Source organism: Nuphar pumila, chromosome 4 (assembly GCF_984573655.1).
Source record: "Nuphar pumila chromosome 4, dmNupPumi1.hap1.1, whole genome shotgun sequence".
Classification (NCBI taxonomy): domain Eukaryota; kingdom Viridiplantae; phylum Streptophyta; class Magnoliopsida; order Nymphaeales; family Nymphaeaceae; genus Nuphar; species Nuphar pumila.
In genome coordinates this window covers 35,851,817-35,877,752 of record NC_143252.1, presented here as the reverse complement: position 1 = coordinate 35,877,752, position 25,936 = coordinate 35,851,817, and the positions used below count along the sequence as shown (strand labels likewise).

At 37.9% G+C, this 25,936-nt stretch overlaps 2 protein-coding genes across 4 annotated transcripts; one reads left to right on the top strand and one right to left on the bottom strand.

Annotated features, from left to right (window-relative positions):
* The first annotated feature begins 6,463 nt into the window (after window positions 1-6,463).
* Window positions 6,464-14,539, top strand: LOC149839982 (uncharacterized). Its single transcript, XM_090004300.1, has 4 exons — window positions 6,464-6,871; window positions 7,639-7,930; window positions 13,580-13,674; window positions 13,767-14,539. The coding sequence occupies exons 2-4, from the start codon at window positions 7,648-7,650 to the stop codon at window positions 13,929-13,931; spliced, it is 543 nt and encodes a 180-aa protein (XP_089860426.1). The 5' UTR covers window positions 6,464-6,871; window positions 7,639-7,647; the 3' UTR covers window positions 13,932-14,539.
* Window positions 14,540-15,042: 503 nt separating this feature from the next.
* LOC149839981 (uncharacterized) lies at window positions 15,043-22,258 on the bottom strand. 3 transcript variants are annotated; one of them, XM_090004298.1, is made up of 5 exons: window positions 19,236-22,258; window positions 19,003-19,148; window positions 18,723-18,810; window positions 18,515-18,616; window positions 15,043-16,146 (listed from the first exon to the last, which is right to left on the bottom strand). In XM_090004298.1, exon 1 carries the CDS (start codon window positions 22,209-22,211, stop codon window positions 19,395-19,397), a length of 2,817 nt encoding a protein of 938 aa, XP_089860424.1. In that variant the 5' UTR covers window positions 22,212-22,258; the 3' UTR covers window positions 15,043-16,146; window positions 18,515-18,616; window positions 18,723-18,810; window positions 19,003-19,148; window positions 19,236-19,394. The 3 variants fall into 3 exon arrangements, with proteins under 3 accessions (XP_089860424.1, XP_089860423.1, XP_089860425.1); XM_090004297.1 differs by lacking the exon at window positions 15,043-16,146 and having other exon boundaries at window positions 17,407-18,616; XM_090004299.1 differs by lacking the exon at window positions 15,043-16,146 and having other exon boundaries at window positions 17,407-18,616; window positions 19,251-22,258.
* Window positions 22,259-25,936: the final 3,678 nt, after the last annotated feature.

Below are 25,936 nucleotides of genomic sequence, written 5' to 3'. Positions count from 1 at the left end.
TCCATTTAATCAGATCAGTGGAGTAAATGTGATACTATCAATAAGGGTATTCGATTTGGTTGATACATCCAAACCCGATATCCAAATATGATTACATGTAAAAGGAATATTGGATTAGTTATTTAAACTAATAAGGTCCAGATTTGGCATTAGCTTTTTCAATCTGAATCTGAGTATCTGATTATGTTGAATTTAGTAATCCCTGCATCTGATTCAGATCCAAACTGTTTACATCCCTAAGTTTGATTCCTAAATAACGTCACATTGGTTGTGTTGGACTTCTGAAAATTCCATTACAAAGAGAACATTACCTGGAGGAAATTGCCTCATGTGGAAAGTTTTGTACAACGGTCATTCTATTGTAGCTGTAATGAATGTAAGATTTTTTTTTATGACGAGGGACGAGGAACCCTGGCCGAGAACCTGTTGGCTTAACGGGCCTGCCTCCCTGAGTTAAACTCCAGGTGAGGCTGCGGACACCCAAGTCCGAGGCACCTGCACACTCGGTGAGAGTCAAACTTGAGACGAAAGGGTCAGCACTTTCTCCCCAGGCCCGCTGCCACTTGGATGACCCGTGGGTGTAATCAAGGTTGTTAAATGCGATGAGGCGAAGCGAGGCGTTGAGCCTGCGCTTCGCCTCTGAGGCGTACGCCTCTCACAACTGGTATGAAAGTGAAGCGGTGGGAGGGGAGGCAGGGAGCGGCGGAGGAGCAGTTGACCGGCACGTGACGGTGGATCCACCGGCACTTGGGGTTAGCACAGCCGGCGAATCGGGCGGAGGAGGAAGACTTGGGGATGAAGGAGGGGATTCTGGAGGTTGATGAGGGGCAATTTGCGCATCACAGCACGCCTCAGTACCTTGAGCGTGCGCCTCGCCTCTGAGGCGTACGCTTCAGGTACTGAGGCGTACGCCTCTCACAACACTGGGTGTAATAAATGTAATCCCAAACACGATTATGATTAACTTAGAATTAAGTCCTAGGCAAGTGCAAAAAGATGTACCACAATCTCCCACTGTGGTATGGTAATTTGATCAATATCTGAACATCCTGTGTGAAACTAAGCAAAGGATGACCACATGGAGGTAATATTGGCATTAGGGCTGGTAAACTAGCTTAAGGAACCAAGCTTGAAGTGTTCAAGCTCGGTTCATTCTTGTGGTGAGCCTAGCCGAGTTCGAGCTCATAATGACTCCGAGTTAAATGTGCTGAGTCCGAGCTGGCTTGTTTATAGGAAAAATACATCGTTTTAGAGCTAGGACAAATAGGATTGCAAAAAAGTACATGTAATATATTTTTATATTTTAGAGGAATATCTAAAATATATTTATTACCATCTAACAAGCTTTTACAAGTCGAGCCAAGCCGAGTACCTATTGTTCATATTCAGCTTGCCGAGCCTATTTTACAAGTTTGAATGAGCTCTTTACAAGCTGAGCCAAGGGAATGCAGCTCGGCTTGTTTCCCAGCCCTAATTGGCATTGATATTTGGCAGTTAATCAAGTAAACAAATATGAAGTGAAAACATTGAACATATAACAATTTAAAGGAACAATACAATTAACAAGCAACCTTTTGATCATGAAAACCCTACATGTTTGAGAAAGTATGACTCTGATATTTAATTCAGAGTTTTTCTTTAATATTTACACGGAGAAACTGCCCCCAGGATCAGAGACCCAGACGTGCTGGCTCTGCCTATTATACTTAAGTTCACTGTCCTGACAGCATAAAACTCGGTGTGTACCCCTTGTCCCCAGTGAGACAACTAACTTTAGCTTGCGCTAGGGGGTGACGTCCATGAGATTTGAACTGAGTAAATGAATTGGTTCCCGGTATAGGGCAGAAATATTATTTTTAGGGTAATTCACCTAAAGGCACCTAACATATGGAAAATTTACTTTCAACTGCCTTAGGTTTCAAATAATTAAGATAGACACCAACCTTTTAAAAATTGCTCAGAAGGCCTGCTTTTTCTCTCTGAAATTACTTGTTTACTCTAAGGTTAAAATTGACACTTTAAAGAGCAAGCTGGAGTTAGGTGAATACACATAATATCCATTATTGACTACAAAATCAGTGGCAGATCATCAACTCACCTCATACCTCCTTACAAGACTAGGAAATGCTGCCAAAAATACTGTTGAAGCTCTGAGACGTCAAGTAAATGAGATCATCTCTGTGTAATCATTTGTTGCAGTATATGAAGATAAGAACAAATACCAGTATATGTAATCAATTCTACTATAGTCTCTTTCTTTCCACCAGATTGAGGGAGTTTTAGCAAAGTAGGAAATATGCCATCAATTTTACTAAGAACAAATACCATTATTTTGTTAAAATACACTGCTGGTCATGACAGTAATCCTTGGAGCAGATCCATTTTCACCATCATCACCATAATGACAAGCAGTCTGGAAAGCATGCATAAGGGACCGAATAGCACCTAAGGTACCATTCTCCCAAATTCTTTTGCACCAAGAATCAACCATTGTAAGAACCAATGTTATCGGAATCGGCCGATACACATAGTATCGGCAGAAAATCGATATGCTGCAAGCCTGAATCGGCTGTTTTTTAATAAAATGTAAAAAATACCAAAAAATAATTTTTGTAATATTATTTTAAAATTATTTTAATGGTTTTAACATTTGTCACCTTATGATTGACATGTAATAATATTTTATTATTTTTGGGTCTATACAGAACGATTCACTTGAGTATCGGTATCCGGCCGATACAGCTGAATAGGTGGCCAAACGGGACCTTCCCTGAACTCTTTGTGCTCTCTGTGGATGCCTGAGACTCCCAACTCCTTGTCAACATCAGTATCTTCCTGAAAACATTAATCCAAATACATGATAAGCTTTTGTGATAACAGAAAATAAAACATATGCTGCACAGGGATATGCAATATTAACACTCACATAAGGTTCTTCATCTTCCCCAAACTCTAGAAGCTCCTTGTCATGATCTTTCAGAAACTGGTAAAACTTCGGGTCCTAAGCACAAGCATTGGTCACATTGCAATATCAGTAATACATAAGTCTTAACATGAAGACCTTTATTTGGATCCAATAAGCCATAATTTTTCATGCATAAAAAACAGATTCAACTACTCATTCCCACGTTAAAAATCTGGATGATAGTCATATCATGCAAATGGAACAAAATTACCATTTACCACTTAAGGAATTTGATTGATTTCATCGCATGAAATTTTTTCTAAAACGTGCCATAGAATTAAGATCCCAACCACACTTGGAACATGTGGTTGAGTTAAAATATGTTCGATTCTTAGAGAGTTTCCAATGCTAGATATCAACAGTAAATTCAAGCTGAAAGGAGACTAAGAGATGATGAACACAAAAGGGATCGGCATAGCCTTTTTGCTGTATCTTACAATATGATACAATATGGTCTGGTACAATCATATCTTAGACCCTTCCATTATCAGTTCTGATATGTTTTTATCATTGAACTAAGCTGCTTGTGTCAAAGAAGATTGGGGTTTAAGAATTATTCTCATCAGCACATATTAGGTTTAGAGCCATGCACACAGGAAATTACATTTGATGGCTATAATATAATGTATCAAATGCAATAACAGTGTCCATGTTTCAGATTAGTCTCCCTAATGACTTAGTATGTACATGCAGGCTTGCAGCTATGTAGAATGTCTGAAACAGTCTCTAATACTTGAATTTAGTTCTTTTATGAAGTAGATTTAGAGGAGAATTGCAGTCCCGTTTATTTGTATTCAATGTATCTTCTGTGGGTAGGATGGGATTTGGCTACATGTCTTACACTGAATCTGGGCTTTGTTTATGGCTTTGAGAAATAGGTGGCTCTCCTTTATTCCTATCAAGATTGACCTCAATGCAAGCACCACTAGTGTTATTTGCGTAATTACTTGGGACATGTTTATTTTGGAATGCATAAAGTATCAATAGTATATGTATCATGTACTCTGTTACTGATATGTTTCAATTATTGCAGGTTTTATGATTTTAATGTAGGTTCTTGAGACATATTTGGACAAAAGGCAGCATTCAGCATTGAAGCTGCCTACTCTTCATATACCTTTGGTAAGTGTGGTGAGTCAGGAGAAATTTGTCTTCAACATTGTAAGTTCCTGTTAAGTGTGTACATTGTTGTTTTCCAGCGATGAATACCAATTTTTCATAAATTCCAGGTTCTTCAGTGTTTTGACCATAAGGATTTTCTTCTATTTGAAACAAAGACAACTGCCTGGCAGATACATATACTTTAATGGTCCTATATGAACTGAATCAAGGTAAATGTCTTTAATTCATGTGCTCAACTCATTTATACTACTTGAGCTGCTCGTGGCCCAACTTGTTGAGTCTATTTGGAAAGCTTGAATATCTCTTCTTTTATTAGCATGAATGCCTTTCACACAAGCTGTTCAGTTTGTATTTTGTATTTCTTCTTTAGACATAGGTTTTTTGTCTTTGATCTGCAAAGGATGAATGTATTTCAGTGCTCTGTCCAAAATTTCCTGTTATCATAAGTTCAGTCAGTGGTTATCAAATTTTCTAGCAGGAAAGTTAGGCATCTGACTTGGTTGCGAGTATTCAATTTTGACAGCTGCTTTCTGATTGACTTCACCAGTAAACATAGTTGAGACCCTCTTATCTCATCTGAGCAAGTAGACCAGCTAAATAGTGGGTCTACTGGCTGGTCACTATCTTAAAGGAATTCTTAATGGCTTTTATTTCTTTTAGTAGTTAGTTGACTCTATGAATATAACAACCTGTACTCTATTAGAAAATATAAGAACATCCTCTCCTATCTACCATCATGGGTGTAGTCTCTCACGTAGTTAAATCATGTTAAAGCTCCTCTGCCTTTCTGTTTACCTTCTTATTATATATCACATCTGTACACATGCACTGGAGTATTTGTGTGCTTCCTATAGGACTTTTAGCTTATAATTGTCAAAGCCTCTCTTGAAAAGATAAGCCATTGAACGGGCTTGTAATTTATTTTGAGTAGTTGCTATTGTCATTATTGTTAATTATATCTCCATGTGTACACATCTTAACCTTTAGAGGGTCAACTTTTAATAATTTGAGAAAGGGCCTCAAGAGAGACCTTACAGTAAAATCCCATCATTATGATTTCTTGCAGCTACCTCAATGATTAAAATTTGTCCCTCTAAATGCAGCAGGTATTTAGTTTTTTTTCTTGAATGAGTCGTGGTGACAGTCTTAACCGTCACTAATAGTCATTTTTTTTAACTTTCACAAATTAACTAGTGACTGTCATAGCCATCACCATAATACGTATTAGTGATAGCTGATACCGTCAATAAAACCTATGTAGACGTCACACGTTACACAGATGCATATATAGTGACGGCTAAAAAAGCTTATAGTAACAGTGCCAGCTCCAAGCCGTCTCTATAACTTATAGTGACGGTTTTGCTACTTATAATGACTACTTGAAGCCGTCACTATAAGTATTTGTTGGTACGTGGGCAGTTAGTGCATGTCACCTTGTGTTGAGACTTTGAGAGTTATAATCCCAGTGATATATGGTTGTATAACAGGTATTGGTCGGTCTAACCCCAACTTTTTCTGTGAAAAAAAAAGAAGAAAAAATATATGGTTCACCACAACGTTTTTCTATAAAGTTATTTTCAAATAGTTGTTTTCTAAAAAAAAAATCTTTGAAAAATATGAAAAGTTTTAAAATTTTAAAAATATGAAGTAATTAGTTTATAGCAAAGTTATTGGAAGCGTCTAGATAAGTGGGGAAGCGCGCTTTGAAAGCGCGAAAGGTCGCGCTTCTGAAATGCGAGGGGAAGCATGCTTCCCATTGTGCTTTCCCCTTGCTTCCTTCATTTTTTTGTATTTTTTTATTTATATTTTTTTTTTCGCTTTCCTCTTGCTTCCTATGTCGCTTCTGGTTCACTTCCTAGGTCACTTTCGATACGATTCCTGATTCGTTTTTAAGTTCTCATGCTTCCCGCTTCCTAATTTTTTTAAAGTGCCTCGAAGCATCAACCATGGTTTATAGTATTTTTTTTCTTACAAAAATATAAAAAAATAAAAAGTTAAGGTTTTTAAAATACAAAAGAAACAAAAAATTTACTTAAAAAATATATTTTTTCAAAATCTCGAGAAAATATTGTTATGTTCTAGTAATATTTTGAGATTATCGGGAAAAATATCAGCTGACCTTGAAATATCAGCAATATCAGTGACTATGGAGTTAAGATAACAATAAAGAAAAATAGAGGAAAAAGCAAAAACATCCACTCAAAAGATGAACAAATAAAATATATCCAGGATTTATTAGTGATATATACATATGCAACGTGACTCGAAAATTTGCTCCAAACCATACGATCTTCTCAATCCTAGATATGAAAAATCCTTTCCCACCTAGTAGCTTGGCAATCTGGGATAAGTCGGAGGAAATCAATACGTCAACCTCAGCAGCCAACTCCTGAATATATTGACGAGTGTTCAAGCTTTACTCCATGTGTTCCTCGGTTGTTGTCCTGCGCCCTCATTCTGCCATTCTTTTATTTGAACGGAAACCGTGAATCACGGTGTTATCCTCGCGGGAGCCGGCGATTCTCCTGTACTACCGACTCTCTGGAAAGCCTTCGGCAGCTAATTTCCGGCTCTGTCTCTCTCTTGGAGGTTTTCTTCCATCTGCATCGTTTGGCTTCTTCGTACATCTTTGCTGCTACCAATTACATCGGAGAAGAAGATGAAGAATTCTGTGGAAGAATTAGTGGCGAGTTGGTGGGTTTAAATCCCGGTCGTTCGTGCACCAAGACATGGGATCAACCCACACTTTCCACCGCCTCTTCCTCTTCTAGTTCTCTGCAACAGGTAAAACCCATCAATAGTTTCGTAGTCGCTCCTGTTATGGGGATGTGGTCGAGTCGAGAATTATGCTTTCTTCTTCCTGAATTTTCCTATTCAGCCAATACCCAAATGATATTTATCCTAATTTCTGTTGCTATTGGCAATTTCTTACCCTTATCGTGAATTCTATACATGTTATCTTGAAAACTCCATAACATTTTCGGTCAAGGAATTTCTGTTTTGCTTAACATGATGAACCGCTATTTTCCTCGTCTAGTTCTCTACAACAGGTAAAACCCATCAAGAGTCTATCCTTAACTTCGTTAGTTTCGTAGTCGCTCCTGTTATGGAGATGCGGTCGGGTCGAGATTTACGTTTTCCTCTCCCTCAAATTTCCGATTCAGGCAATACCCAAATGATATTTATCCCAATCTCTGTTGGCATTGACAATTTCCTGCCCTTATCGCGAATTCTATACTTATTATCTTGAAAACTCCATAACATTCTCGATCCAGGAATTTCGGTTTTGCTTAACATGAAGAAACTGCCGTTTTCATTATCCTTCGTCATACCGCGACCTGATTGAATTATCGAAGCTTATTCCGTGGATTAATAGCGCACATCGCTAGTTTATTGAGCACCATCTTCTCTATTCTCAACCATACCTAGCTTGGAGTACCAAAATGCTACTCATATTCTTGATTGTGTGCATCATTACTGTGTGCAATTGAAAACTGAAGAAGCTTTTTCTGCAATGTCTTAATGATTGGAAACATCTGCTATTCTGTTAGGAGATTAAAATGGCACATGATAGAAGAAAGAGGCACTCGCAATCGAGCGAGAGCTCGTCTTCAAGTGTGGATAGTGATAGCGGGGAAGAAAGATCAAGAAAACGACAGAGCAAACACAGGAGAGTCGGTAAACATCGTCGGAAGGAGAAAGATGACGGTGAGGCCTCCAAAAGGAAAAGTAGAAAAAGTGACAGGAAGAAGGAAAAGGAAGATACAGGTTCACATTCACGAGCCCAAGCAGAGAAATCAGAAAAGATTGTTCGTTACATCCTGAAAAAGTTTCCAGATGCTAGTAAGGATCTGAAACACGTAAGTTGTACAATGATTTTGAGCTTTTCTTTTTTTTCCCTATATTTCTACTAACTACAATCACATGCATGGTTTCATGTATATTGCTACCACTCCATGTTTTTGCTTTCTCTCACCATTCTCTTTACTCCTTCCTTTCCCCCTGCTGGTGGTTGTTGCACATTCAAAACAATGGCAACTTCTGAGGGGGTGGCTTTCCGGGCTTCATTCTTGTTCTACATTGTTTGCGTTGATGTTTTGATGATTCCAGTGTTATGATAAAGAAGCACAATAAAAAACTCATAGTTGAAGATATCATGTACTAGCAATGATTCAAGGGGAAAAATTTATGTAGTGATTATTCCGTGGGTGTCAAAACACTTGGTGTAAGGAAACTGAAGTGACATGGTTAAAAGTTCTAGCGTATTCAATATTAAAAATCAAGGATTAAACTGGCTTGTTACATGTCCAAAGTATGAGATTGGTATTGATAAGGTTGACATTGATGTTGGTTGGCTTCACTTGCAAACAACTGAATATAGAGGTTGTCCTACTACATGGGCATGGTTCCATGTTCAGGCAGCTATTTTGTTGCATGAGCTATATATGATTATCAGTATAGTTCATGATATTTTACACTTTGGGGGTTTGTTATTTATTTATTTATTTATTTCAACTTCCGAGTGAAATTATACACCCATAATGAAAAATGGAAATGAGAATTTTCTTGTGCTCACCAGAGTTACTGAAAGCGCCATAGGGAATGAGGAAGCACGAAACATCGCACTTTCGAAACGTGCTGGAAACACAAAAAAAAATTGGGAAGCTCGCTTCCCCTTTTTTCTTTTCTTTTTTTGTATTTTTTTTTCATTTTTTGCTTCCCCCTCATTTCTCCCTCGCTTCGTAGGTCGCTTCCGGTTCGCTTCCGAAACGATTCCTGGTTTGCTTCTAAGTCGTCCAACGCTTCCCGCTTCCTAAAATTTTGAAAGTGTCTCGCTTCCCGCTTTTGCTTCCCGAATCGCTTCCCGCTCCCGCTTTCTCGACTGACAACTTTGTACTAGACTCCTTGTGATTATTTCCCAAGAAATCAAGCAGCAAAAAATGAGGCAGATTCAGTAGGTCGTGATAGTCATCAGGACTGGGATAGGAGTTGCACGTTCTGCCAAGAAAATCCCTTCACCAAAAAAACATTCACACAATTACTTGTGATTTTTGGGAAGATCTATAAAGGGCAGATCATAAGATGTGGTGCTGTGCTTCAGAAACACACCCTTTTCAGCATGCACCATGGTTTTAGGTAGCTCAGAAGGTGATCAGCTGCAGGCAGCAAGTTCCTGTACAGATCATGCTCTGACTCCTTGGTATATAGATACATATAGGTACTCACTAAGTACAAAATATGGATGTACACATTTGCTTTAGGATAGTAGAATGAAAAATATGATTGTAATTTTATTTTTCTAGGATAATGGTATTTCATTTTTTCCAATGGACAAGATCATAGTATTTCCACCTGGAAACAAACCCCAAACCATAAGCTAAGATAGTGTGTGTGACTTCTCTAACACTGTCCGGATATTTTAACAATCATGCTGAATGACCCATGCTTTGCACTACACCATCTCTAAACACATTGATTTGAATTCAGACATCCTTCCTTAAGACGCAAGCCTCTCAAGAGTGTATCGGTTTTAGATGAAGCGCAAATTCTGCATTTCTGAAGGTAAATTCCCTCAAAGCATACATGAACTTCCAATATTTGCAAACATGGTGACAATTAATATACTGGCTGTACTTCATCAGTAACTATATATAAAGTGGTAGTTACTGAGAGCACCCACACTAAATGGCCATAGATCTGTTACTAAAAAATAGGAATCTCACCTTTTTGCAGAAGAAGATTCTGGCTTCAAACATGCCATTCCTGTCTCTGTCTGACCATCAACTTCAGATTTAGGTGTTACATCAACCAAACTTGAATGGGTTGATTCTGCCCTATTTGGAGCTTCATAAGCAACTTGATGTTGTGTCACTTGCGTTGAGACAAATAAATGTCCCAAAATTTCCAAAGTAGAACAAGCTTTTGAAGGCAAGAAGAATACCCCATGTTTATTTTTCTTAAGATTTAAGGACTGAAATAGTTTCTCAAGAAGCTTCACAAGATAGCTATTAGAGAGATCACCAATATCAACAGCCTGTCCCTCATCGATCATTTGAAGAATCTGTAGTGGTAAGAAACATAACTAATTATCACCTAAAATTACTCAAAATCCATGCAAAATCTGATGTAAATGATTAAACTAACAAGTATCACAATAATGACAGGAACTATCAATGACTATAATTCCATGAATGGACTGGTGAGCATGACTGCACTGATCAAATTCCACAATCTACATGATAATATGTTCAAATCAAATCATTCCCTAAACAATAAAAGCATATTTGTAAAGTACAGCTTAAAGACTAGTTACAAATAGGGACTAGCTTGTGCACATAATAAAAAGTTTTTGCTATTTTGAAAGAGAAGAAAAGAAAAGTGGAAAAATCTTAGAAGATATCTACTATTTTGAAAAAAAAGAAAGGAAATGTGGGACAAAAGTTAAAAAAGTTGCGTACATCTTCATATTAATGTAGAAATAGAAAATATCAGCAGAGTAGTGAACCCAAAATGAAACATTGAAGGTGCCAATATTTTCAGAATATCATGATAGAATACCTTCAATATCACTTAAGGAACCTCACAAGAATTTCATGATATTTTCAAAAATCTTGGGGATACAAAATGTATGCTAGTTCAGCACAGGTTTCTCTGGTTCAATTAGCAAGTTTGGAGTTCTATGTGCTAGTTCAGGCCTTGAAATGCTATTCACACTACCTTATGCACATATATTTCATCCTGAAGATAAAAAAACATCATAGAATCTCAACCAACAGAAAAAAGTGACCTATCTACATAACAAAGGAGATGTGTATGTGCAGGAGTTTATTCTCTTTTTTAAGAACACGTACATAAGCAAACCCTATATGCCTTCAGCTACAATGCCCACTCGTTAAGCATCTGCTAGTACTTCTCAAGCACTTCAGCTCTCGAAACAATGGCTTTGATGTGATTTGTGATGCCTAAAATGATAGAATTATTATGTCAATCCTTTAGGTGAATTCAGGTGATCCTACTGTACCCAGCTCGCTCTGCTGAGTAGATTATACACGTAAGACCCAAGTAGCCCAATCCAGCGGGTAGGCTGTGAACTATGGACATCCGGAGCTGAGTTTCAAGATGATTCATCATGGACATACCAGCCTGAATGTATTCAGCACCTGAAACATAGAAATTCTCTCTTATCTCCTTGTCAGATTTAACCATTATTTTGTTTAGAGTTGACTTTAGGCTGTGACACTACCTCAATTTCCCAATTCATAAAAAAGAGAGTATGGCTTCTCTGGTGCTTATTCATTAGTACTAGAAACATTTTCACCTTTCAAGTTATAAGACTATAAATATGTGTAGAACACTAGAACTAGATGCCGGGGCCCAGGTTTTGTGCCATAAAACATGCAATATTTCAGACCTTTTACTATAGCAGACCTGTTATGAAAAAGATGCCTTCCCATTCTCAGATGATGCCCCTGGAAATGCTGTTCCACAGGTAAAGTTTTCTTTTTGTTTCACTGCATCTCTTGGGTTTTGTATTACATCTGTTCTTCAAACATGAAATAAGACAGCTGTTCATTGATCAGGCCATAGAGCCCATAAAGAAGAGATGGTTGTGACGCGATCTTGTGCACCTACCTAACTTGTGCTCGCTCGCATGCTATGAATTTCCATTTCAAGCATGATGATTTATGGATATTTCATTGTAACTGCTACTAAATATGAGTTTCACTTTTAAACCCACAAGGCAATTAAACTTTGCGCTCATCGCATCCTTGGGGTCGCGCCGATGCCAGTGGTTATGTGATCCCTTTGACCTGTGTCTTCTATGGTGGAAGCCGAGTATGGTATGCAGGAACGGTTATATAGATGTGCCTTTATTTGTGTTTATTGTTTCATGTATTCAGTAACTGTTTACTTTATGTTATCCAATTGTTTAATTCCAATAAAGTTCAAAACCAAATTTATCTGTTTTTAGTCAAGCTTCATTCCTTCTATTCTGCAACTCTCTCTCACATTCTTCTCTCTTGTAGCGAAAAGTTGTTGATGAGAAAATCATACATAAAGAAGAATTAGAAGAGTTTAAGGTGGGTCAAATTCTCTCTTGATGTATTTAACCAATTCCTTTTTTAGTTTTGCTGGGCACATGATTTTACTAATTAGATGAATCTGTTTGTGTCAGACTGTATTGCTTGTTATGCAGTTATCTGCAATTTGCTTAAACTTTTTCTTGTGAATATAGGCAGAACTGGAAGCACATCACGAAGCTGCTAAGTGGAGACAAATGTGAGGTTAGTCACAAGTTTTATCATGGTCCTCTTTTTAGTTAATCTTTATGTGAAATATTGAGGGAGGCTTAAAACTCAGAACTACTAATGTGGATTATACTTGTAAATCATGGTATGGCCCTTGTGAAATGTGGTATAAGAGTTTCATATGAGCGTTAACAGAAATCTATGTCACTGGGACACCCCCTTCAAGGGGCGAATTGCTCATCAGCACAACGCGACATGCATTCGGTCATAGGATTAGGTGCAACGCATGAAGGATACGGTCAACATCGTGTCCGACATGGTGGCACAATATACATGTATCTAACATGTAGACACTGTGTCCGACACGTAACACGGTGTCCAACACGAATGGCACGATGTCTGACACGCTCAATAGTGCTTGACACATATATGACATGGTGTCCAACACGATAAAAATATATTTTTAAATTTTTAATGGATAATAAATTATTATATATAAGTAAATAAATATATATATTATATGTACGGCCGTGTCCCTGAATCCTAATCTTTGAAAATTGCCGTATTGTACCAACCGCATCTGCATCGTATCCTGTACCTGCATCTGCATCCATGTGACATAGAGAGGAATGTCTCCATCACTTATCAAGAGAGTAAACAAGAGGATACAAAGCTATTTATATGACTCCAATACAAATATATATATATAGAGAGAGAGAGAGAGAGAGATTATTTACTCTTGTACAAGACATAACACAAACAATAATGAAACGAACTGTCTTATAAAGATTAAAGAGTAGATGATGTCTCTAATGAATGTCATATGTACATATGTTTGTCATGATGTCTCTTAATGAATATCATATGGGCATATGTTTGTCATAGTGTACATTTGTTAAGAAGTAATTTTTATTAGTAATTTACTCATTTTTTATATTTATTTTGATGCTTGGGGACGGTTTGACAATGGGGAATCATCCTGCCACTGGTCCCTCATTGTCGTAGAGCTTCTGATCCAGCAATTAACCATGATAGACCTCCATGAAGGCTCATGTTTGCACACTTATTACCTAAATAAATGAATATGTGATTTGGATTCTTACCTGATTTTAGTTATTCTCTCTTTTCTTGTCATAGATTTATATTTAAAACAGTTCTGAAGGACACTAAGATTTCCTTTTTAGGTATCTGGACTTTTCGTTTCTGGACATCATGGTAATAATTGCTTACTGCTACCCTACAGGTGAGCCTTTGCCGGGTGATGATGAGCTTCTCAACAGCGCAAAGCTACCACCTAGACGGGATGAATGGATGACAACATTGCCACCTGAAAGGGCGGTAAGTACTAAGGGTCTTCTCTACTTTGCTATTTCTTGAGATGGCATCTTGGAAAGTAATGTCTTTGTATTCATCTTCAAATTCTTCCTCAGCCTGGTCTAAGTATGCATTCAACAACCTCATTCAGTAAAGGTGCAAAAGAAGGCCGTGGCAATACTAGTGTTTGGACAGACACTCCTGATGAAATGGCCCGAAAAGCAAGAATAAGGTTGTCCCTTCAGACCATAAACATACTGCTTCTTTCCTCATCTTCTTAAACACAGTTCTATGCAGAAATTCAGTGACATACAACACAACTGCCACACTTGCCGGTGATGAAACAGCTACCGGAAAGAAACAGACTGATTCTACTTCAGAGCTGGTAGATGCATATAAAAGCTCTAAACGATCAAAATCGTTGTTGCAGAAGCACCAAGAAGCTGCAAGTAGTGGTTCTTGGAAAAATAAAAATAAAGAGGCTGTTGATGAAGAGTGGGTTGGTCAGCATCCTTGGAAACCATGGAATCGTGAAACCGACTTGGCAGCTGGGCAACAGAAAGTACAGTTGGATCCCAAGAACATGGCACAAGGGCTCACATCCAGGTTTTCGTCTGGGTCCTTCCAGAGAAACTTCCTCTAGGCTCCTCTGCTCTGGGTGGAGATCTGTAATCTAATTTTCTAGCGAAGCATAGATCTCAAGTCCTTCAGATTATTTGATCAGCTTTGATGTTTCATATACGCTTTTGGCGAGGTGCAACTCTGCCTAGTCCTTTAGTAGAGTTTGTGAACAGGAAGCCAATGATTCACAAAATCTAGAAATATCTAAGTGAGAAATTACGATCAATTTCTGCAAAATATCAAAATGAAAGATCCTATTTGGTTGCCACAGCCACAGGGAATGCCTACGATCATCGCAGTCAATATGTCAAGTGTTAACAAACCTCTCTCTCTCTCTCTCTCTCTCTCTCTCTCTCTCTCTCTCTCTCTCTCTCTTGGGATGTCAGTGGATTGGATTTTATTTTATGTTTGACTGAATATGTTTGCTTAGTAAGCTAAAACGATATCTAATTATAATTGAATGCAGATATGATTTTGATTTTTTGCTACTGAATCCAACAGATATCTAAATCCAATTACATGTAAAAAGATGGATATGGTATGAGCTTTTCATCATGTCCATTTAGCCAACATCCAATTAGTTGGATTTGGTATTGGCCACATCCAACCTGAATCCCTACTCTCTCTCTCTCTCTCTCTCTCTCTCTCTCTCTCTCTCTCTCTCTCTCTCTCTGGGGTTGAGAAAATGCTCTGCGCAATACAGAGACAATAACGTTCTCACCTTTCACGCACTTTACCATGCTTTTCTAGCCTAACATTCGCAGAGATAAATGCAGCCAACATGAACTAAAGTGCAGCAATAATTCAAGCAAAAAATTAAGCTAATCCGAAAATCTACTGGGCATAAACATCATACGGTATATCTATGCGTACTTCATTTACATTTGTTATAAACTGAGGGGTCATACAGGAGACGTAGTGGTAAAAAATATCATGTTTAATGAGGCTTTTGAGAAATAAGAAATGTGAGATATTGTTGGCCCAACAATTTTCAAGAAAACTAGTGAAACTCTGATACATGCATTTCATCCAAAAAATAATTCTCATCATCAAAATTTCTCATCTAAGGTATCCAAATACACTAAAATTCTCTCTTTTTTTCTTTTTTGGCAGTGTATGTTTTCATCGCAAATCAATGCTAAGATACATGATTTGGATATCATATCATGTCATATTTGTATACAAACTATTAACATTGACATTGTACATTAATAGTGTTTTGACTTGGTAAATTGAATCTACATCTACCACGCACAATGAAAGTTTTCCCCAAAATACCTTCATCATCAATATCAAGTGTCCTTAATTTTTTTGCAGGTCAGCCATATATCGGTGAATTCGTTCCCAGGCCTTGTACACACCGCCCATCACTGAGCTGGTGGTGCCCGATATCTGACAGCATCCATGTCACACGGATTTTCCATTTTGTCTCCCGTTTTGTGACCCTTTATATACTAGTTATATTAGAGATTTCACAAAAATGGTCGTATCATCATACCCGCAGCCGTATCCATGTGACAGGCAGCAGCATCGATGGATAAGTATTAATGTCTCTAAGGTAGGAGACTTGGGTTCAGGCTTCTCCGTGCAGTTTTTTTGCTTCTTCCTGACTCTCAAACACCATGAGTAGCTGCTTTCCCTGCAGGCCACAGCTACACACAATCTTGCCTCTTCAACCACATCAAATACCGATTGTGCTCTTATGGTTAGGCAACATCAGTTGTTCTGTCGGCACACTGGGAGATTGAGAGAGATTAAAAATAAATCTGACTGGACTGTATGTGCGTTTGATCTCTTGAGAAGATGAATTCCTTGACTGTATCCGTGCTGCTTGGGCGGAAGCTCATTTGTCGACATGAAACTCGTATTGTTCATCTGCAACCCAACATAAACTTATTTCAGCTCAATCAACAAAAGATCCAGCTCAAAATTACTCAAATATATAGAGCAGTACCCCACCCTCCAATCACGATATACTTGGCTTGTGGATGATATTATCAATGACAATGTGTGAATTCAAAGAAGGTGCAAGTTTTAACAAAGAAAGCAAATATATTACACTAATCTCACCAACTAGGCATCAATTTTTAGTTTCAAGAATGAAGCCCAATTGATCATACACTGACTAGCTGCAATTTCGATGCTCGCCATTGCCACTAGAGCAGCTGGTCACATATCGTTGTGCAAAACAAAAATGTGAGATCCCCGATATCCTACCATGTGATTCAGCTTACCCGATTAAAAAACTATTCACCCTCATCCAAATTGGCCCCAGTACAAGCTCCAAGAAACTATCCTTTTCGACTTAACTGAATGGATGTTAAGCCTTCAATATAGAGATTTCAAAGTGAAAGGCTCCCTTGAAGAAACAACGCTTCCCATGGAGAGAATGGAACTTGATATATTCCTCTTCTCCGTGTAAAAGATTTCTAGGTTTGGCAAGTAAAAGATTATGCTACTCATTCTCTAAGCATCGGATATGCTCTATGCAACAAGGATACGACTGCAGCTATGGGGATACGGCCATTTTTGTGAAGTTTTCAATATGGCTAGCATATAAGGGGATACAATACGGGGGGGCAAAATGGAGCATCCGTGTAACATAGGATATGTTGGTTTTCATCAATTTTGGTAAAACATGAAGAATATGAAGAGCTAGAATTGAAATAGCGCCCCATTCTCATATGCATGGATTCCAAATGCCCATGCAGAAACCAGGACTGTAACAAAGAACATGCAATCCTTGAGTAGCATATATGAAAATAAAGCAAAGTTGTCCCTAAAACTTGGTTGTCATGCAGCGCCTAGGCACAGCCCCACCGCCTGGGCTTTGATGTTGGGGCCCTTTTTTACCGCCTAGGCTTTAAGCCTATTTTTGTCTAATTTTTTTTAAACTTGGTTGACCACTTGGTCAACCATGCCAAAGATGAGGCATAAAAAAAGGGGAAGGGCGGTGCTCTCTCTCTCTCTCTCTCTCTCTCTCTCTCTCTCTCTCTCTCTCTCTCTCTCTCTCTCGTATGACTTGGTAGACGTAGTTCAGTTATGACTTATAATATTTTAGTATCACTTGGATGTGAATTTAATATTGTTAAGGCTTTAATTGTGTTTAAATTACGTAGTTGCCTTTTATTTACATTGTGAGTTCTCAATTGCATGGTTTGTTTATTCAATTATTGGTTTCTTCTTCTTATTTGTCTATTGCTTATTTTATATTTATTATTGTTAATTTTTTTGTATACATGATTTTATTTTTTGTACATTTTTCATTCACATTATTAGTTGTATGGTTTGTTTATTCAATTATTCATTTATTCTTGATTTTTTTAGCAAGTCATTTAATATAATTGTTTTACAGTGTTCGAGGACATGTGTTTTGTTTATTGCTTATTGTTGATTGATTTTATGTTTTATAGTTTATACATGTTTGTTATTAATTTTAGCAGCTTGTTTACATATTTTGTGTTTTTTTACTAGTCTTTTTAGGGGCTCACCACCAAGGCACCGCCTACTGCCTTTGACAACTAAACCATAAAAAGAGTTGAAAATTGGAGGTTCACAAGGAGATATGTTTAGTGGTTCACAAAGAGACATCAAATTCCTGCTTCACTCTCAAAGGCTTACTTCCCTTCAGGCGGTGTAAAGGTGCACCTATTCATCCAATAAAAGAGGAATAGCTTGCAAGATTTCATGGTGGGATAAAATTTGCCTTCCAACTTATTGCACCTAAGTACCCACTAAGTGAGCATGGATAATATACCTTGCTTATATTTTCCCTTCACAAACTGCTTATAACATGCAGTTTCTGAGAAAATAAAACCCACTGGATGCTCAAATCCTGAAGCCCAACAAAACTCAATCACAAGCACCTTCAATGGGTGTTTCCTCCAAAATTTCTGAGAATACCAATAAGAATGTACATCCTTCAGACATTCAGGAGAAAAAAAAAAGAGAGCAACAATGCACTGTACAAAATTATCCTAATCCTCATCCCCAAGACCTGGTTTGCTGTTGATATCAATGCATGCCACAGTGGACAGATTGGACGAGTTTACAAAGTTATTGTGATATACATGCTAACCACCTACAGTTAGTATGTAATAAAGTAATTTCCTGCTTGATAGGCACCTTCAACAACGTCTTCTTCATCCTTATTGAAGTAGCCCTTGCATGCAAAGTAATTTATCACTATCACTGCCAATACGACCCCCTTTCACCCGAGAATTGAAAAATAACAGTTTGTCACCTGGTGGATTAGGACTCTTCTTCATGTAGGTTATGGAGCACACTCATGTGAACCCTGGCTTAAATGGAGGAACTTGATGGAGCATCTCTGACATAATGCATCCTGGGCCAGGCACACATCAAGGTTCAATCGTTAATGCATCCAGATTTTCTAATTAAGGGTCTATGCATACAGTAACTATGTGGATAACAGGGTACAAGTAACTCACATGGACAGATAAATCTAATTGGAAGAAAGCACAATCATTGCACACACCAAGAAAAGCCTGTAACCACTTCACAATCCATTGACGTGATCTGCTCAGAATAATAAGAACGATCGGGATCAGAAAGAGAGCAAGATTGAGCAGAACAAGTGTATGGGCTAAGTATAACTTGACCAGCACGTTTAATAAAATTTCTCCTCTGGAACAACAAAATTTCTAATGTATACAGGAAATCAATAGTGAGGAGAAGAAAGTTAAATACTGCAGCAAATAGATGCCGAACCTGTTGCAGCCATATTTATAGTTCATTCAATGTTGAGCTCCTTGGACACAGCAAAACACTTTTTGGATAAGGTTGAGACATGCAGATGACCTCATTTCTCCCAAGAAATTGGATGATATGGAATATTCAGCTCACATACATCGCATCTATATCCAACCAGAACATCGTCATTTAAAACATATAGAGTAGTGAATCAATAATAAGACAAAAAAGGAAAATACTGCACTATGAACCTGTTGCACCCATACTTATGGATGATTCAAGTTGACCTCCCTTGGACAGCCAAACGCACAACTTGCAGATCACCCCATTGCTTCCAAGAAATTGGATCATATGGAATAGTCAGCTCACAAATAATGATCTGTGTCAGTCCTTTTGTGACCAATATCAAACTATTCAACCAACTCATGATCTGTGTCAGTCCTTTTGTGATCAATATCAATCTCGGAGTGCTCATCAACAAATGACATAAGCCTAACATCCCCAGTAACCATGCCACGCTTAACCATCCATTTGGATATCAAACTAGCTTCTTTTGCATACCCAGAAACACACATCCCATGCACAAGTGTTGTATATGTAACTTCATCTAAGACCAGCCCTCTCTGTGCCATGTGATCACAGACCTTGAAAGCATCATCCATATTCCCTTCCTTACAGAATGCATAAACCAATGAATTGTAAGTCACAATATCCAGCATGATACCATTTGCATCCACTTCATCCAAAAGCTTAATAGCTTGCTTGAGATCACCAGCTTTGCAATAGAAAATAATAATTGCAGCGTAGGTAGTCTTATTGGGAGCCAAGTCACACGCACGCATTTTCCCAATAATGTTGTTTGCTTCCTCCATATTCCCTTCTTTACAGAACCCATAAGCTAATGCATTATATGTAACAACGTCAGGAACAATCCCTTTCTCAACCATTTCATTGAGAACCATGACAGCTTGTTCAAGGTCACCAGCTCTGCAGTAGCCGTCAATCATGACAGTATAGGTTATCTTATTAGGAGCCAATCCATGAGAAAGCATTTCCTTCAGCATGTTGTTTGCTTCGTCCAGGTGCCCTAGCTTACAATAAGCATCAATTAGTATGGTATAGCAGACAACATTAGGAATCAACCCTTCGCTCATCATCTCATCCAGATACATCTTCGCTTCCTCAATGTTGCCCATACTGCACATGCTATGGATGAGGGAAGCATTCGTAAAATTAGTTGGTGGGACGCCTTTCTGTCTCATCTCATCAAGGAGTTTGAGAGCAGCCACCATATTTCCGTTCTTGCAATGCCCATCAATAAGAGTATTATAAACAACATCATTTGGATCCAACCCCGATTCAACCATCTGTTTGAATATCTCAGTCGCTTTATCAAGGTTCTTGAGCTTGCAATACCCACTTATAATCGTGCTATACATAACCAAATCAGGGGTCAAACCAGCTTCAACTGCCTCCTTCCAGAGGCCCATAGCCTCTTCCATCTTACCCGAACTAGACAAGCCATGTAAAAGAGCATTGTATGTGAAAATATCCAGCGTTATACCTCGTCTAATCATATTTTCTTTCAGCTTAAAGCCTTCATCAACCTTGCCTTCCTTGCAACACCCCATAATCAACGAATTGTACATTACATTGTCGAGTAGCAAGCCCCTCTCGAGCATCTCCCTAACAAGCGTAACTGCCTCTTTTACGTTACCAGCCTTGCAGAGGCCATGTACAAGTGCATTACAGGTTACAAGATTGGCCCCAAACCCCTTCTCAAACAGTTTAGACCATAACCTTAATGCCATCTGCGTCTTACCCCCTTTACATATCTCATTAATCATCATGGTCCTCATAGCATCACTGGGCCGCACACCTCTAGATAGCATCTCTTCAAAGAGCCTAACTGCTGAATCCAATCTAGATTGACCTAATAACCAATGAATCATCCTACTAATAGCACTGGGGTGAACATCAATCCCTCCCAGTAGCATCTCCTCCAAGAGCTCCTCTGCTTTCTGCATCTCTCCCACTTTACAGAATCCATGGAGAAGAGAATTGTAAGTAACCACATTAGGCGAAACCCCATTAATCACCATTTGATCCCTCACTCTCAGAGCCTCTGTAACATTACCCATTTTACAGAAACCATCAATCAAGGTATTGTAAATTACATCATTCGGAGCGATGCGCTTCTCAACCGTCTCATTCAAAACAGAATTGGCTTCGCCAATTCTGTTCGATTTAACTAAACCATTAAGAAGCGCACTATAAGTAACAATACTTGGATCGATCCCTTTATCGATCATCCTCTGTTTGAATCGAAAAGCCTCGTCTAATTTCCCACTTTTACATAGACCATGAATCAAGGTGTTATATGTAACAACGCTACCGCAACAACCAGAATCCTCCATCCTACGGAACAACGAAATTGCTTCTTCAACTTTACCAAATTTGCAGAAAGCATTAATCATAGTACTGAAAGTATAAACATCCGGGGCGACACCCATCGATATTGCATCAAAAACCACTCTGCATTTATCGAATTCGTTCGATTTCACTAGCGAATTCAGCAGAAAGTTGCAAGTTCTTACAGAAGGTAAGAGCCCGTGGACGTGCAACAACCGAAACGCATCGAACGCGAACCCCGCATCCTTGAAAGTAGTACAGCAGATATGGATCAGCAAATCGAACGCAATCGAGCTAGATGACACACGAGCCGTATCGACGAGAGCTCGGGCGACTTCGAGATGCCGATCGCCTGGGTTGGCGAACGCGACGGGGAAGTTACAGTCGATCAGCCGGATCAAAACCAATCTAGCGGGCGCCGGGAGGTTCGCGCGAAGAAGGACGTGGACGAGCACGCAGTAGGAGCGGACGGTGAAGGGGAAATCGCGGGATTTCGAGGCCCAATTGAAGAACTTGAGCGAGGTTAGCGGATTTACGGCGGGGTGGACGGTCGCGAAGGCGCGATCGAATTCGCTCGGGCTCGAACCGGAGACGATTTCGCCGCATTTCGAAGAATCCAGGAAGGGTTGGGAGAGGGCTTGCTTCAGCTTCTTCGCGAAGCCGTCGTCGTCTTCGTCGCGGGGAAGGGATTCGTGATGGTGGTTATGGTGGTGATGGACGGACGCGGAGGCGGCGCCGGTGAGCGGACGGATGTGATTGCGGGCTAGGGATTTGGTTTCGTGGGCGAGGAGGGAGGAGGGGCGTCGGAAGTCCATGGGAGGAAGGGAAGGGCAGTGTTTGGTTTGCGTTTGGAGAGAGCAGCGTTCTGACATGTGGAAGGGAAGAAGAAAGGGTTCGCCTGAGTGGTTTGTGGTGTCATAGGCTTCCAACAATGCAGGAGAGAGAGCAGAGAGAGAGAAAGAGGCCGCCTGCCTCGTCGTAGGGCGGGGGGGGAGGGGTGGGGGGGTGCGGGAGGTGAAACCGTGAAGGGGAGTGGCGCCGTTGAATTTAACACTTACTCAGACTAAAAAATTTATGTTCACAGAGACACGGATGATACGACATGAGACACGTTTTTTTTCTGTAGCAACTTAGTTAACGGCTGCACACGCAATGGCTCGGGTTTGTATCGGGTATACGACCCGAAATTTCGGGTACGGGCATAGAAACTGCTAACCGATCAATATTTGAGTCGACCCGACCAATATGCTGGGACGAATTTGGGTTATGATTTTTGCCGAGTACCCAACCTGACCCGAGTGTCCTATATGTATTTTTAGTAAAAGTTAAACTTCTGAAATTATACAGAACCGGATTTCAGATTTAAATTTTGTGACCCGGCAAAACCTGAACCCTACAATTTATTATTTGGGCAGGTTTGGGTACGCTCTGATGGGCCAGATACCCAACTCGTTGACAGTCCTAATTTTAGGGTTGGGATTAGGTTGGATCTTTGAGATTCAAAGAAAAGAAACTCATAAGATGTCAACAGATCGGATCTTACCTGATATTAACCTGAATCCAATCATATAGTTGGATTTATACCGTGTCCGAGTATATTTGGATGCAGATATAGGTTTGATTTTTTTGCTACCAAATCCAACGGATATCTGAATCCGATTACATGTAAAAAAAACAGATTTTGTATGAACTTTTCACCATTTGAATCCGAAACCATATCCGTTTAGCCAACATCTGATTAGTGAGATCTGGTATGAACCACATCCAACCAGAATTTGAACTGTTGACATCGGCTTAGGTCTCAATTGCCTGTTGTGTTCTCAGCACCATTTCTTCACTTTTCTGGATATGTGGCTGTATCAAAACCAGGGCTGTGAAGCATGGAGTCCAATTTGGACTGGTTATCATCTACCTGGAGTCAGCAAACGGATTGAATATGGGCCGGATCCTTCATGATCAGAATCTAAATTTTATGCAAACAATTTGAATCCGAATAATATCCCACGATGTAATATTGAATCTAAAGTTGAAAGATATATTGTGATAAATAAAAGAAGACCAAAACCAATGTTTTTACATGTAAAATGTGCAAAAATGATTGGACTAGATGTGTACAAACATGCATCCAATATAAAACAGATTGTGACCGTATTGTAAGACAAAAATGATGCATTTCTCAAAATTCCTTACCATTTTTGAAATCCCCCCATGTCTTAATTCACAAATATCTGACTTTAAAAACACCTTTTACCTTTTATACATGTCAATTTTCTCAGCTATGTGATTGTTTTATGCATAAAAGTCTTTGTTTCAGATTTGTATCTCTATGATCCCATGTAGAAAACTTACATTTTTACAGTTTGCAAAGCTGAGACACATACCTACAATTTTTTTATTTTAAGTCAGAATTGAAAAAACCCCTAGGATTCATGTTTCTTAGTTCTAAAACCAAATCAGATACTCTGCACACTGGAACAACCGAACTATCTATTTTTTAGAGGATGTTTTAACCCAAAAAATGAAAGATTCTGAAAATTATAAAAAATAACAAAAAAACTAGATAGAAATATTTTTCCAACAATACTTGATTTGTTGGAACACGATGAACGAGTGTTGAGATTTATCCCCAACAATGTTTTTAAAACAAAAGATGAACAAGCATGATTGTGACATTTTCATCTGGTTTATGTTATTTTCTAACCATCTACATTAGAAATCCAAAAAAAATAGCAAAAAGGATAGAGACAGGTCAAGATGTTAGCTTTTTAACTACACCAAGATCAATTTGATTTGATAATGAGTCAGGGAAAAATGTTCACTGAAAGATAAACTATTTGGTTGTTCTAATATGTAGAGCATGATTTTATTCCAGTTTTGGAACACTCAAACAAAAACCCTATAGGTTTTTTTGTTATAAGAAACGACTATAAAAATGTAACTTTTTTATGTTGGATCAAAGATACAAATCTAAGAATAGAGACGGTTCTTTAGAAAATATGTAAATATACGAATTTCTTCTTAAATATATGAATTTTCTCCTAAATATATGTGATTTTTCTTTTATATATATATATATATATATATATGAATTTTCTCCTAAATATATATAATTTTTCTCGCAAATATATAAATTTTCTCTTAAATATGTGAATATGCCTAAATTTTCTCTTAAATATGTGAGTATGCCCATTTGAAAGAAAATGTAAATATTTGAGAGAGAAATCATATATTCAGAAGAAAAAAATCACATATATTTAAGAAGAAATTCGCATATTTGAGAAGAAAAATGCATATATAAGAGGAAACCGCATATATTTAGAAGAAAATTAGCATATACTTGAGAGAAAATGTGCATATATTTGAGAGAAAATTTACATATTTGCATATTTATGAGAAAATTTGCATATTTATGAGAGAAATAACATATATAAGAGAAAATTCACATATATTTAGGAAAAAATTTGTATAAAGAGAAAAGATGCATATTTAGGAGAAAATTCAAATATTTGCATATTTAGGAGAAAAATTATATATTTAAAAAGAAAATCACATATATTTAAGAGAAAATTTGCATATTTGAGAGAAAAATTGCATATATAAAAGAAAATTCATATATTTAGGAAGAAATTTGCATATATTTGAAAAAAAATGTATACATATTTGAAAAAAAGTCATATATATTTAAGAGAAAATCCACATAATTGGGGGGGAAATCACATATATAAAAAAAATCCGCATATATTTATAAAGAAATTCGCATGTTTAGGAGAAAATTCACATATTCACATATTTTTTGCAAAACTTTATTTGTTCTCATATACGTATCTCTCTGATCTGACAGCGAAAACCTACATTTTTATCGTCGTTAAAAAGCTAAGACACATGCATGTAACTTTCCTATTTTGAGTCAAAACCAAAAACACTTCTAGGGATCTCGTTTCTAAGTTTCAAAACCAAAACAAAAACATGTTTTATGTTTGTCTTCCAAATGACGTTTTTCCTCAACTGCTCATGAAATCAAAGTGATCTCGATGGCGTTGGAAAGTTAACGTCTTGATTTATTTGCTATTTTTATTATTTTTTTGAATTTTCAATGCAGTGACCAAAAAATAGCATAGAACAAATGAAAAAAGTGCAACAACACTTATTCATCTCATGTTGGGGTTGTATCTCAACGTTCTTTCATCATTTTTCAACGAATCAGGTGTCGTTAAAAAAATATTTTTACTTAATTTTTTTGTTTTTTATTGATTTTTTTTTAATCCTTCGTTTTATAGGCCGAAACATTTTCTTAAAGATAGATTGTTTAACTATTCCCGTCCAAAAGGCATATTTTTGTTCTAATTTTGGAACTCAGAAATAAAAACCCTGGAGGGGTTTTTGGTTCTAACTAAAACAGGAAAGTTATAATCATGTGTCTCAGCTTTTCAATGATGGTAAAAACATAAGTTTTCGACGTCAAATCAAAGAGATACAGATCTCAAAACAAAGACTATTGAGCAGAAAATAATCCCATATTTGAAAGAAAATTCATATATGA